At 51.0% G+C, this 13,900-nt stretch overlaps 1 protein-coding gene and 1 long non-coding RNA gene across 3 annotated transcripts; one reads left to right on the top strand and one right to left on the bottom strand.

Moving 5' to 3' along the window:
• Positions 1-6,423: 6,423 nt before the first annotated feature.
• Positions 6,424-11,810, bottom strand: YPEL4 (yippee like 4). Of its 2 annotated transcripts, XM_069107682.1 has the most exons (5): positions 11,551-11,806; positions 8,391-8,715; positions 8,140-8,183; positions 7,624-7,732; positions 6,424-7,409 (listed from the first exon to the last, which is right to left on the bottom strand). In XM_069107682.1, the coding sequence occupies exons 2-5, from the start codon at positions 8,529-8,531 to the stop codon at positions 7,320-7,322; spliced, it is 384 nt and encodes a 127-aa protein (XP_068963783.1). In that variant the 5' UTR covers positions 8,532-8,715; positions 11,551-11,806; the 3' UTR covers positions 6,424-7,319. The 2 variants fall into 2 exon arrangements, with proteins under 2 accessions (XP_068963783.1, XP_068963781.1); XM_069107680.1 differs by lacking the exon at positions 6,424-7,409 and having other exon boundaries at positions 7,420-7,732; positions 11,551-11,810.
• Positions 10,298-13,417, top strand: LOC138176795 (uncharacterized). The gene is made up of 2 exons (XR_011172388.1): positions 10,298-11,575; positions 12,828-13,417. It is a non-coding gene; the product is annotated as an uncharacterized lncRNA (long non-coding RNA).
• The last annotated feature ends 483 nt before the right edge of the window (positions 13,418-13,900 follow it).

Here is a 13,900-nt window from a genome sequence, read left to right as displayed (position 1 = left end):
TCCTCTTGGGAAGTGTAACAGGAAGCGCAGGGAGTGGGGAATTCTGGAGGGAGGGGGTGGAGGGGCGAGAGGCCAGGGGAGGGGGTGCCCGGGGAGCGCCATGACATCATGGTCTATTGGGAAGGGGAGGGGGTGGGAGGGAGGGGAGAAAGAGGGGACCTGACAGCCAATGGGGAGGAGGATCTCGTTTCAAAAGGGTTAACCTGCAGCCAATGAGAGCCAGGGGGAGCGATCCTGCTCACTCCATTCAAGAATCCCAAGTATTCAAGATGGACGGCAGGGAGTGTGGAAAGAGAAAAAGGGGGAAGAGGGGGATGAGAAGCGCAAGAAAAGGAGAGAGGGCACCGAGGGCCAGCCGGCCGGCTGCGGCAGCTCCGCTGCAGCCGGCCCTTCTGAGGAGCTGCAGAGCCTCCCTTCAGCCAAGACTTGGGAAGGGGGAGGAAGAGGAGGAGGAGGTGGGAAAGGCAGGAGAGAGGGAGTGGGAAAGGGGGAGCTGAGGACAGACACAGGAGAGAGGGAAGGCGAGAGAGGGGAGGGAAGGGAAGGGAAGGGAAGGGGAGAGAAGGGAAGGAAGGGAAGGGGAGAGAAGGGAAGGAAGGGAGAGAGGGCAGAGGCAGAGGGAAGTAGCAGGAAATTGACCATAAAGAAGAGAACTCTAGAAATCCTCAACTCCCAGAAGGGTAAAGCCAAAGATTTTCTCCTTTTCTTTTCTCTTCGTTAAAGGGTCGGGGTCTTCTGGTCTCTTTACCCCCTTCTTTCTTCTTCCCTCTCGCTCCTTTTTGTCTCCCTCCTTTTCCTGCTTCACTTGTGGGCATCTTCTCTCCTTCTGATTTGCCTCTACACAACCCAAACAACCATTAACAATTCAAAAGCGCTAGGAATGTCTGGCTGGGTTTGTTTAACTGTCATTTTCCAACTGGTTGGTTGGGAAGGGGCAAGAAGAGAAGGGGATTTGCAAAGACATAGACGGGGTTGAATACTGTGCAGTGGTGGGGGTGGTTGTGTGAAACTGTAGTATGTGAGTGTGTGTGTGGGGGGTGATTCACAAAGGTGCTTGGTGGGGGGAAGGGGGTCCTGAAGAGGTGGGCAGTGTGCATGTTCTGCAGTCGTATGTTCTTGAGAGGAGTTGTAACTATCGATGTGTGAATGAACGGTGTGTTTGTGTTGTCTGTACCTGAGGTGTGGCCCAGAGTTGTGTTGGGGCTATGTGGTCCAGGCTATCTGTGGAGAGGGGCACAGAGTGTGCTGAGATCTGTGAGTTCAGTTTGTTAGAGTGGGGGGAGATTGTGTGTGTGTGTGTGTGTGTGTGTGTGTGTGTGTGTGTGTGTGTGTGGTCTGTGGCTGGGAGGTGTGTGGGAGGCACAGTTGGGTGCTGGCAGTGGGGGTAGGGGGAACTTCCCCCCCTCCCCCCTTCCCAGCTGCCCTCTTCTCTTATCCCATTCACATAACTTGGCTTTTCAGGTCCCTCCTGGTCTCCTCCTTTGGTCTCCATGGCTGCAGGGAGGGGGTGGGAGGGGAAATTCGACCAGCCCACCCCTCTCCTGAGCCCCCGGCCCCTGCTGCTCTCAGCTAACCCTCCACCTGCCCTTTTCTCTCAGATTTTAAGGGCTCAATCCCACATCTCCTGCAGCTCTGGGGCTGGGGTTGGGGCTGGGATTGGGATTAGGGCTGGAACACCAAGACCAGCCATTTCGGAGAGTGAATGGGATGGATTCAAATTCCTCCCCTCCCCCCATTTCCTTCGAGATCTCTACACCATGGTCTTGGGAAGAACTTCGAGGAACGCCTGGCTCCTGGGCCCAAGGTGGGGGAGGGGCCATTCCAGACTGGGTGAGTCCCAGGGTTTTTCTCTTTGGGGATGAAATGGAGGAGAGAGCTGGGGGGAGTTATAGTCCCCCACCTCCTACCCTGTATCCATAACTTCCCTCAAGCCCAGGTCCCTATCTTTACCCTGCCTGGGTGGACTGGTTGTGGGAAGGACTGACTGCCTCCCTCTTAACTAAGAAGCATTCAGCCCTCTCTTTGCCCCTTTGTCCCTTTTTGGTGTGACCCATTTGCTAGTTCTGACTGGTTTGCCTAGCACTGGGGACAGAGGTCAGGACCCACCCCTGGTGAGTGACCCCAAGCCAGGATTCTACTTCCTTCTGTTAGGACTATTTCTGCAAACAGGGCCCCTATGTTTAAAGATCAATGCAACAAACTGCCCTGTTGAAGCTGGGAGGTGGAACCTGGTGTGCAAACAGGAGAGGGGCGGGGTGTCCTTTGGGCTGCTGCTGCTGAGGGATTCAGTGGGAGGTCCCGTCCCCTCCTTCTACTGCCTGTGATGGTGGAGGGATCCCAAAACCCAGGGAATCAGCTCTTGACATGTCCTTTCTTCTCTGCACCAGCTCTTTGGAGGGTCTTGTTCTTGAGACTTAGACCAGTTTCCAACTGGAGGAGGAGATTTCTCAGGGTAAAGAGGGGCCCTGGGAACAACAGTCTGTCCCTCTGGCTGGTACTATCCACCCCTGAACAACTGGATATCCTCTGAGCTTCAGCTATCTCTTCCCTTGGCCTTTCGCCAATCTTGAGGGCATTGTATAATCTGCTCATGAGAAGGTAAAGTCCCCAAAGGTCAGGAAAGGCCAAAGAAGGGAGTCTTTGTACCGAGGTTCATTTTTAAAGTATGGTACTTATTCACAAGCTCCCTGGGCCCAGAAATAGACACCCACAGACAAGAGTGGGGGCTCACAAGTTTTTTTCACTTCCCTTATTTAACCATGGTTCTGCTTAAAGTAGAGAGGTACCCTCTATGAATTGCCTAACCATGTGCTCATGGTGTTTTGCAATTCTTAAATAGAAGTCCCAGGGGTCAATGGCAGCAACTTGAAGCCAGTCAACCTAAGTACCTCTTCCCTATTGCCTATGGGCACTCTCCCTTCTCCCTTTGTCTCCCTCCTGCCCACCCCCTTACCCCAGACAAAATCTCTTTAGGGCCTAGAAATGGAAAACTCTGCTGCCCAGGGATGGAGGGGGTGGAGTTCAGAGCTGAGGAAGGTCATCAAGTTCTAGCATAATTTGGATTCAAGCAGGAAAGTTGGGAGAGAGAGGTGGTTTCAAGATTTAGGAAAGAGAGAGTTGATTAACATGGAACACCAGCACTCTACACACACACACACACACACACTCACATAGATACTCAGACACACTCACACCCACACATGCACTCAGACACATATACACACACTCACACGGGCTTTTGGATTGTCCACCTTCCCCTGAAGCAAATGCCTGGGATCAAACTGAAGGTAAGAACCAGCGTTGGGGCATTTCCTCTGTTGGACCCGCACCCCTTGCTAGAACACTGAAAGCACTGCACAGCCAAAGGAGCTGTCCTCTCGGCTTCGGGCCACAATATCCCTGTCTTCTCTAGGCTGGAAATGGGGATTGAAGAGAAGAAAAGGGAGAAATGTGGAAGTGATGAGATTAAAAATAGAGACAAAAGACTAAGGTGAGGGAAACAAAGAAAGAAAGGAACAGATAAGAAGGTGAGAGGAGAGGAGGGAGGAAAATTCAATGAAATGGAAGAAAGGAAGACGAAATGAGAAGAGAGGAGACGCCTGTCAGACCCGATGGTACCCACTCCTGGCCGGGGCTCTTTTCACATTGTGCTACTGTCTGCACCTGTCACTAGCAGTGCAATGTAAAAAGGGCATTGGCTGGGCAGTACCAACCAGCACCAACATGGCCTCTTTCCTTGGACTCTTCCTCGACATGTGCCTGCGTTAGCTGGATTTTGGTGTTGGAATCTGCATGGGTCCTGGCATCATCCTGGGACTGACAGACTCCAAAGTCATCTGTTACTGTCCCATGTGAAGGAGTGATTTGGGTGGGTGCTACAAAAAACAGACTTGTGGGTTTATTATAGGGAGAGGGCAAGGGAGGTAGCTATACCATCGGTGGTTAAATGAGGGTCAGAGTCTTTGGTGGTAGAGGCACCTCCTATACAAGGTCCCTAGTTGTCCTGGAACTTTTAACTTGAGGGGGAGAAAAGGGCCGTCCAACTGCTCATTTTGTTTTCTGGCAAACCCAAAGTAGGACTGGAGGGGTAGAAATAGAGGAGAACAATAGAGCAAAAAGAACCCCTTGTTTGGGACAAGGAGAGGAAAGCAGAGAAGAAAGTAAGCCCATACCAGATGTTTCATCCCTGTATGTCCAGCCAACAAGGAGAATGTGGAGGAGGCAGTCAACAGTGTCTTGTCCCCAACCATAGGATCTTAGATTAGGAGAAAACCTTCAAGATCCTCTACTGTTAAGGGTTCAGAACTGGAAGGGCCCTCAAAGTCATCTAGCCAACCTGTGTTTGGACAAGTCCCCTCCACGACAACCCAACTAATAGTCATTCAGCCTTTGCAGTTGACCTCCAGAGGTAGGGAACATTATTAGTAGCCTCATTGCATAGATGAGAAAACCAAGCTCACCGAGGTGGTGATTAGGAGGGCCAGGATTCAAACCCAGATTCTCTAACCCCACAATCCATTCCCTTTTGAACAACATTGAGAGTAATTTCTTAGACTCTGAAACTCCTTAGGCACAGGTAAATGGTAGTAAGGTCCTTCTGGAAGGATCCTTGCCCCCTTTTAGCCTCTTGAGATGTTCAAAGGATTACCCAGTGCCTGATCAAAACTCCCATGATGCAAATAGGACAAGGTTATCCAAAGGAAGCCCCTAGGATGAGTGTTACTGACTAGGCTGTAAGCACCTTGAGAGCAGGAATCAGACCAAATTCTGTTCCTGAATCTCTCACAATTGCTAGTACAGAATAAGGCATGTGGCCAGTATTGTATAAATTACTTATTTGAATTAAGATTCATCCACTGAAACAGGCATGATTTCCATGACATCAGCAACTTGGACATGGTCTGCAAGAGCAGCTTTAAAACAGACACAGATAGGTCACCTCTGGTGACATGGACCAGAAACCTTAGTGGCAGGGGGTGAAATTCACCCAGATAAGCATAATAGTATATGGCTGGAATGAACCTCCGAGGGCATCTCCATTTTGCTTTATAGTTAAGGAAACTGAGGGGAAGGCATTCTTCCTTCCCAATGACCCCAGCCACTTGGGCAGTCAAAATCCAAGATGCTAGAGAGGTCCACCTAGGTCATGGAGGCTCAGGGTCTAGGGTAGCAGCCCCTTCCAGCCCAAGTGCTTTCATTCCATCCTGCCTTCATGGGTGCTGCCCCTCATTGCCCCCTTGGACAGTCTGGGGGCCACACTCATTGGCTGGGTGGGCTTTCAGGGGCAATGCCTCTTCGAGGCATGCTTCATGTAACTTCTGTCTGCTACTGTTCCCTCTCCATTTTCGTTCTTCAGTGTTAAGTACTGAATAAAAGAATGGGTTTGGGTTCATTTGATTTGTAGGAGAATAAAGTGATGAAGACTGAGCTCCTTGAGAGCAGGGACTTTTTTTTTGCCTTTCTTTGAATCCACAGCACTTAGAGCACAGTGCCTGGTACATAGTAGGTGCTTAATCAATGCTTGTTGACCAACCAGCGGAGACCAAGTAGGTCCTGGAACTTTTTAATGAAATGCTTCAATTTATGCTTCAGGTAGGAAATGAATGAGATGACTTTCAATATCCCTTCCAATTCCTCACTCAGACTATATGGTTGTGATTGGTACCATCCCCCAAGCCCTTCAAGTACTGATTAGTGCATCTAAAGTACCCCAGTGATGGAATGAGTCCAAACTGAGTCCCAGTGATACCACAACTGTGAGCCACTGCTTTCCAGTTTCTGCTGATTGTGGGTAGAATCTTTACTGATGATTTTGTTTTTAAAGCCTAAAGTAGTGTCTGTGACCCCTAGCAGCAGCAAAGTGGCTAGAGACAACTATCTGAAAGGAAGACCTGAATTCCAATGTGACATCTGACCTCATTAAGCTGTGTGACCTTGGTCAAGTCAATTAACTTCTCTATGCCTTAGTTTCCTCATGCACCTACCTCCCAAGGTTGCTGTGAGGATAAAATGAGGTGCTATTTGTAAAGGGCTTCACTAAACTTGAAGCACTATACAAATGTTACCAATATCCTGAGAATCAATTTGAATCAAGAAGGATCTCTAAACTCGGATCTCATCATTTTCCCAGACTCAAAGTCAGGCATACCTGCATGCAGGAAGTCACAACCACCCCAGCCTCCAGCACAGAATGAATGCTAGGACTCCAAGGGGCCAGCACAAATCACAGGGTACCTAACACCTTGTAGTAAAACCCTTGGGCCAGATAAAGACTGGAGCTGGGTCTCCTACTAGCAAAGGAGTTCTGCTGCCCCCTGGTGGGCATCAAGGGAAATATGTGTTTATAAGCCCTTCTTCTACAGAGGAGGAGCCTGCTTCTGGCGTGGGTACCACAGGTAGAAAGTGCAAACCTCTGCACTCAACTTTTTTTTTTTTCCCATTTTTATTAAAAATAAACTCAAACACTTTAATACAAAAGTTTCGTGCGCTGGTGGCAGCCACAGGAAAGTCCGGCCTGTGGCACTGATTTCCCACCTCGTTCCCAGTTGTCTGAGTCCCAGGAAGCAATAGGCTCGTGTGGCCCCCTGGTGACAAAGCCAGCTGGGGAGGGAAGTCACGGGGGCAGCCTCCCCCACCCAACCCAATGGCAAAGATTATATATGCAAAAGTGCCTCATTAGTGCCAAGGTAAACTAACAAGTGCCAAGTGAAATGGAAATCCCATGATCCTCCTGTCTTCCAAGGACTTGGGATTGAGGTCTTCTCTGCCCCTGGGGAGGCCTTTCTGCTCCAATCACACTCTGAAGCTGTTAGCTCCCAGAGCTGGAGGACAGTCTCGCTCCAACAACTGAGGCCTGTGGCCTAGGACCTCCCATCATCTCAGGTGGGTCTCTGTATGCCTCAGCAACAGTTCTTTGCCCAAGTATATGGGGGCTATGCCGTATCTGAACCTCTGCATACTGGAAGGAGAGGTTCTGCCCTGCCAGTTCCCAACATCCAAACACCCCAAGGGCAGAAGGATCTGAATTCTGTGGCTCTGGAACCAGAACCTCACCCCAACTTTTTCTACCCCCCACTGCCATCCATTACTCCTGTCCCTTGAGCACCCCCCCAGGATACCCCAGATCAGCCCAGACCCCTGTTCCCAAAGGGGCCTTCATAGGGATGTGGTGGGGTGGAGGGGCTAGACAGAGCCGAGTTTTCCCCAGGGGGGCACGGGTAGGACAGTACTGGTGCTAGGATGGACAGCATGTCGAGGCCAGGGGCAAGGTATGGGGGCAGGGAGTGGGGCATGCGGATGGGGCATCCTGCCTGAGCCCCTCAGTCCCAGCCGTTGTCCTTCACCATGTGCGACATTTCAATGATGTACTTCCCCTCCTTGTACTTCTGGCTTGTCTCAAAGGCTTGCTCCTGGTAGAGTGGGAAGAAGTGAATGGGAGGGGCTCCAGGACTCCCTCTAGGCCCACAGGACCCCTTCCCAGCACCTTTGGCACCATAGCAGTAGGTACTTCCCTGAAGCCTCAAACAATGGCATGTGGCTTGGAGGGCAATGGGGGCCTTGGAAGTTGGGAGGGGATAGCTGGCTCACCTCAGGGAGCAGGGGTCCTGTTCCCAGAATACTTACATATTTCCAGCCCAGGGTGGTTTTGCAGCTCTCACAGAAGATGTCAGCCACAGAGTGGAGGCCAGTGAGCAGGAGTCGCTGTTCAGCTGGCCCACAGCCCACGTTGACCCTGTCTCAGGAAACAGGAGGGCCCAGCACAGCCACGAAGAAGGGGAGGGGGTCTGTTACTCAGGTCAGCCCCCTGACCAACCCATAGGGATCCTCTCTAGAAGGATCTATCCCCGGAAACCTGGAAATACCTTTCTTGAGACCCACCCACCCCTTTTTGGTTGATCCCTGGGAACTACTTTCTCCAATGATCTGTCTAGTATCTCAGCCCTCCCATGTGCTAATTCCTGGGAGAACCACAGGCCAGGCTCCTCTGCTACAAGGGTACAAAGAGGGACTTTTGTCCCACTGTTGGGTAAAGGAGTTGCAACACCTGTTTACTTCCCTCTGATTGCTAGGGGGTACTTGACCCTGAAGCCCCTTGCTCCACAGGGAAAAAACAAAAAACAAGGAAAGAGGGAGACTCACACAGAGTTAAACAGGTAGGCCCGGCCATGGCTCCCCTGGAAGGACTGTGGAGACACAGGATAGAGAGTGACCACCAGGGACCCCATGGCCCCGCCACCTGTTCCCCCTCAATGCCACAGATGAGGGAGGAAGTTTTGATCAGGACTGGTCAGCAACCTCCTGGTGATGTTCAGATAGGTAGGGTCCTGGCTGGGGAAAAGGTCCCTCACGGTTTGGAGGGGAAGGGAGAATTTGGGTCCTTCTCTCCATACCTTGGAGATGAGCTCATCGTGCTTGGCCAGGTGTGCCCGGCAGTGAACACAGCTGTACGTACGATGACACCGCGGCAGATAGCTTCGGAAGGTCTTGGTAGGGAGGCAGGCAGGGCCCGGGCCAGGCTCGCAGCTGGGCATGACGGGCTGGAGGGCAATGCCCTGCCGGGCAGGGGGGGCTGGCGCCGTGCAGCCCCCACACAGGCGATCGCAGGTGAAGCAGCGAAGCAGGTTGGCTAGAGCCGTGTTTCAGGGCAGGAGAAATGTGGGGGGGCTGCCCAACCAGGGCCCCCCCAGACGAGAACCAGGTAGAAATGAAGGTCACCTAGGAAGAGGGGAAGGGGTACATAAGGAGAGCACTGAGGCAGTCAGGTAAGAGCCTCTCCCGGGATGGCAGGGGATTCTGCCACTGGTTTCCTGGTGACCATTCCCCCTCCCCTGCTGTCTCCTTCTGCCTCCAAGCCTAGCCCTTTTCTTTTCTAGGAGACTTTGCTTTATTTCTCCCATCCCCTTGATTCTGATTCTGTCTCCTGGCACGAGTCAGGAAGTCACTACTTGGGCTGGGGAGGAGGAGGCTAGCAGTAGCCTCCCTAACTTTTCTACAATAAGAGGCAGGATGCTCAGGAGCCCCAGCACTGGCAAGCGTCTTCTTGGCTGTGCGTTCATCTGAGTAGCTCTCAATCACGGCTACATCCAGGTGCAGACTTGGCCCTTTTCAAAGTTGAGATGCTTAATTTCTTTTCTTGGTCCCCATCCTCTCATTTTCAATTCACAACATTCCCCACAAACACCATTTCCATGTGAGGGTGGAAAGGTGGTGCCAAGACTTCGAGAAGACAGGCTATGTGCGTGGGGGAGGGGGGTGGCGCGGCGCGCGGGGGGGGGGTGGCGCGGCCACGCGTGGGAAGGGAGGGGGGAGTGGCGCGGCGCGCTGCCGAACACACGCACACAGTTTTCCTGCTTTCCCACTGTTTCACATTGTTGAGTTCTCTTTCGCCACTAGGAGGAAGAACGTCGCAGATCCTAGCTCCTCGGTAGCAAGGATCACCTCTGGGGATGCAGCACTCTTAGTGATGGGTATCGTATGCCCTGTGAGTTCTCTTTCTGAAGCATTTGGTTCAAAAGTACCATTCCTTTTGTCTTGAGTGACCGATGTCCATCATGCACCCAGAAAACCGGAAAGATTCTCTCCTCTCTGCTCTGTCCCCACAACTTCTCCTCCCCACCCCCCATAGGAGCATGTGCACAGAAAGTTGGAAAGGGTAAATAAAGCCTTCATAACAAGTTGATGGATCCAGGACTCTTGTTCTAGAAAGGCTTGTTTGGGAGACTAGCTGAAGTTTCCCACAAAGGAGTGGGTCTCATCTTGTTAACATTGTGAAGTTACAACACTTCCATCCAAAACCCTTCCTCCATGGCCCATCTTGGTCTGGAGGGTGTCCTGGAACCTCCAAGGCTGTCATCTGAGGCTCAGCTTTGATGGGTTCTATCAAACTGGAAAGGCTTTGAGTATGGCCCTGGCCAGAGACTTGTGGATCTTGGTTGTATCAGTATTCAAGACCACATGACCAAGTTAGCTACAAGATAATGGCTTTTTAAAGACCAGTCACTAGCTGGTAGAGGGGTCTCAACACACACTGGTGTATTGAGTACGACAAAATGACAGCCCTCTGAAGTACTGAAACAGGGACATGCAGAAATGACACTGTGGGAAAGCAAAGAATTAACTACAGTACTAGAATAAAGAAGGGAAGAGGGATTTGGAAGACGAATGCTCACTTCCAGTGAGAGTCCAGCCCTACGTCGGTGGAGAGAAGAAATAGGGTAATACATGCTCTCGGGTTGGCGTCATGAGGAGGCAGACTGTGTGGTTCACTTCAAAGGGCCTGGCTGAGGGCTAATCTGGAAGTACAAGTTGCTTGGAGGGATACAGGCAGGTCTTAGGTGCTGAGAAAAGGCTCCACTACTCAGATCAAGCCAGAGGAGAACAGTATTCCCTTACCTCAGGACAGTGCCTCCCACCTCCAACACCAACACCCACAGCTCCATCCTTCAGATTGTCTCCTAAAGGTTGCTATTTGCCCCTCCAAGAGTCAGACTTCCCCACTGGCTCACAGATCACATCCATTAGGGACTCTTCTCTCACTACATATGATCCAGGTAGGAAGATCGGCTGTTGTATTCAGGGTGACTTTGTACTCCAGAATAGTCCAATTAGCCTTCAACTTCAGCTCCTTTTATTGGACGGCTTTTCAATTTCTCCTTCATCTCCTTGACTTCAGCTCGCCTGCCAACTGTTCTGCTCCAGGAGATCACAAACCTCCAAGCACTTTGGAGTGCCCCAGACCTTCTCCTTTAATCAGTCCCTTCATAACCCCCGCCCCCAGGAAGGTGGAGACAACGGCAAACATCAGAGGATAATGGAAAAAGTGACAAGAATAGGGATGGGGAGACTGCATCTATTATTCCCCCTCTCAAATAACAGCGAGAAAGCAGGTTGAAAACAACAGGAGAGCAAGCCAAGCGGCGGGAAGAGGATTTTCTGCCCTAATATGAGATGGGGCTGGACTGGAGGAGGTGGGGAGAAAGGGAGGGAGGAGAGGAGGGAAGGAATCCAGCCACCCTGATAGCCTTACAGCAGAGCTCTAGGACCAGATGCTAATCCCGTGCCTCATTGAAAAAAAAAAAAAACTGGGGGGGGGGGCACGGAGAGCACAAAGGAGCTTCTCGTCAGCCCGGAGGTCTCAGTGCCCCCACCCCACCCCCATCCCCTCCCGCCCCAATCACTTGGAGTGCTGTCCACTCGCTTGGGGAGGCCAGGATCTGGAGGGTTTTTTTCCTCCCTAGCTGGCCAAATCTCATCCGCCAAACAATAAGCATCACGGATCACCCCCGCAGCTAAAGTTGGAGGGGGGGCGGGGGGAAGAAAGCCTGGGGAAGATGCGGAGCTGGACCGGGCTTGCAAGATGCCCAAAAGAGAGGCAAGAGAAAGCGCGGAGGAGAATGAAGGGGGCGCGGGAGGGAGGCAGGCAGGCAGGCAGGGAGCGAAGAGAGGACAAAGGGCGGCTGGATGAATAATGCATTTGCAAAGAAGATCAAAGCGCCGCAGAGCGAGGAAATTTGAAAAGAAAAAAAAATCCGATTGGAGCTGCCCTCTCACCTTGAGGTCTGCTCCAGAGATCTCCGTATGTATATGTCTCTCTTCTCTCTTCCTTTTTTTTTTTTTTTTCGCCTTCGATCGGGAAGGGGACGTGGGTCCCAAAGGGCCTGGGCCCGGGGCACGCTGGCAGGGGGCCGGATCGAGCGCTGGGGGCCAAAGGGGTGTGTGGGGGGGTCTCTCCTGCTCGGGCTCTGTCTGTGGGTGAATGTGGCTGTATGTTGTGGAGCTGCCTCATAACACTGTGAGTCATCCAGCCCCCAGCCCCCCCCCCTCCCACGTCAGAGCAGGGCTGGGAGACACAGGGGGCGGGCCGGGAGGGAGGCAGGGAGGGGGCAGAGACTGTGGGACCGATGCGGGGAGCACAGCCGGGTGGCTGGGGATCAAGAGGACGAAGCGGCTCGTCCCTAGGAGCATCATGGCGAGAAAGGGAGCCGCTGGGGAATTAGGGAGGCAAAAGCCGAGACGCGTGGAGAAAGGGAAGGCCACTCAGAAGACAAGGTGACAGGAAGACAAAAGAGAAAGGGGGAAAGCAAGGTGGAATGAAGGGAGGGAGAGGAGAATGCAGAGCAGTGCCTACGTACAGTCACAATCATCAATTTCCACATTTCAGTCCTGACACCAGCCCTGACGCAGGGCTAAAGAAGGGCGGACTCCAGGATTAGGGACGGCGAATGGAGCCCCAGGCTTGGTAACAAACACCTCCAAATCACCCAGAGCTCCCGTTAGGCGCTACTCATCCACTAACCCCTACCCGAAGGAGTCATTAGCAAAAAAACAAAAACAAAGACAAAAAACCCACAACAAATAAACATTCCAACTCTTTTCACTGACGATGTGGTCTAAGGCTGAACATTTCAGCTACTTGGACCCTTCGTCAGTCTGCTTACAGTGGCTGTAAGAGTTAGACTGATGGCCCGAATTCCTTTCAAACCCCCAGATTTAACCTTGACCAAGTTTTTTGATCTGAATCATGAGATAATGTACATAAAAGTGTTTTGTAAACCTGAAAGTTTATAAAATGATTGTTAATATTACCGATTTATAAAACGTAATCTCAAGTCAACCTCTCTCTCCCCTCCACATTAGTCTATAATGTATGTGTGTATAATTAACACTGGGTTCAGATAGATGTATACACACATATATAATGTATCTCTGTATGTATATAATATGTATCTACAATATTACCTATAGATATAGACACACATGTATTTTCCAAGCCATACTGGCCTACTTTGATGCTCTCTAAACTCAGCATTCCATCTCTTTTTGACCAGGCCTTTGCTCAAACTGCCCCCAGGCCTGAGACCTGCTTCTTCCTGACTTCACCTCCGGGTTCCCCTGGCTTCCTTCAGGTCCAGCCCAGGGGTCACCATCTCCATGGAAACTATTGCTCATCTCTTCTTCTCAAATTGACATTTGTTTACCTGTTTACATCCTGCCACCACCCCCCCCCCCCAAGCAGAACAGAAGCTCTTGGAGGGCAGAGATTGGTTTTTCATCTTTGTCTTTGAATTCACAGTGTCTGAAACATGATATGAGCTTAATAGAGCTTGTTGGACGGGATGCTTAGTGCGTATCCAATCCAGGGGAACAACAGACCCCTCCCTCATCACTGGGCCTACCTCAGCCAGTCCTGGGATCCTTGGATCAGAAGATTTCTCACCAAGTGCCCTCCAATGCATTTCACTAAGTAGAGTAAGTGCTATACAGAAGTCAGTACTAAAGACAGACCCTACCCTTGAAGAGACACTGAGAAGATGGCTTATAGCTAGTTTCATTTTTTCTCCTCCCACAGGTAAATACTGAAGAATTTTCAGGTAGGGAGAAGGTAAAATAGGAAGCATTATTAAGCAGTAAGAAACAAGTAGTAAAAAAAAACAAACAAATGAAAAAGATTCTGATCATTTTGTTGGGAAAGTGTCCCCAGAAAAGGAAGAATTTAAACTAAATTCTGACAACAACAAGGAGAGACCCTGTGGTTAAGTAGATTAAGAGCCGGCCTTGTGACCAGGAAGACCTGGAATCAGGACCCTCCTTTAACTGCAGGCCCCTGGGCAAATTACTTAACCTCTCTCTTCATTTTAAGCATCTTTCTGCCACAGCAACTTAATGGACTTGTTTTAAAATAGTTTGATAACTCTACTTCAGTATAGGGCCGCTAGGTGGCATAATGGATGGAGAGGATAGAGCCAGCGCCTGAAGCCAGAAAGACTCATCTTCCCCAGTTCAAACATGACTTCAAACTGGTTGGCTGTCCTTCTTCTCGAAGAGGACCAGAATGACGTCACTACACTAGAAACAAGCTTCAATGTGTCTGACTGTGGCTGATCAGACCAATATGGGCTCA

The sequence above is a fragment of the Petaurus breviceps genome, unplaced genomic scaffold (assembly GCF_028583685.1).
Source record: "Petaurus breviceps papuanus isolate PSGF00001 unplaced genomic scaffold, PetGlider_PUasm1.0 90195, whole genome shotgun sequence".
Taxonomy (NCBI): Eukaryota; Metazoa; Chordata; class Mammalia; order Diprotodontia; family Petauridae; genus Petaurus; species Petaurus breviceps.
This window is presented reverse-complemented; position numbering and strand designations above follow the sequence as displayed.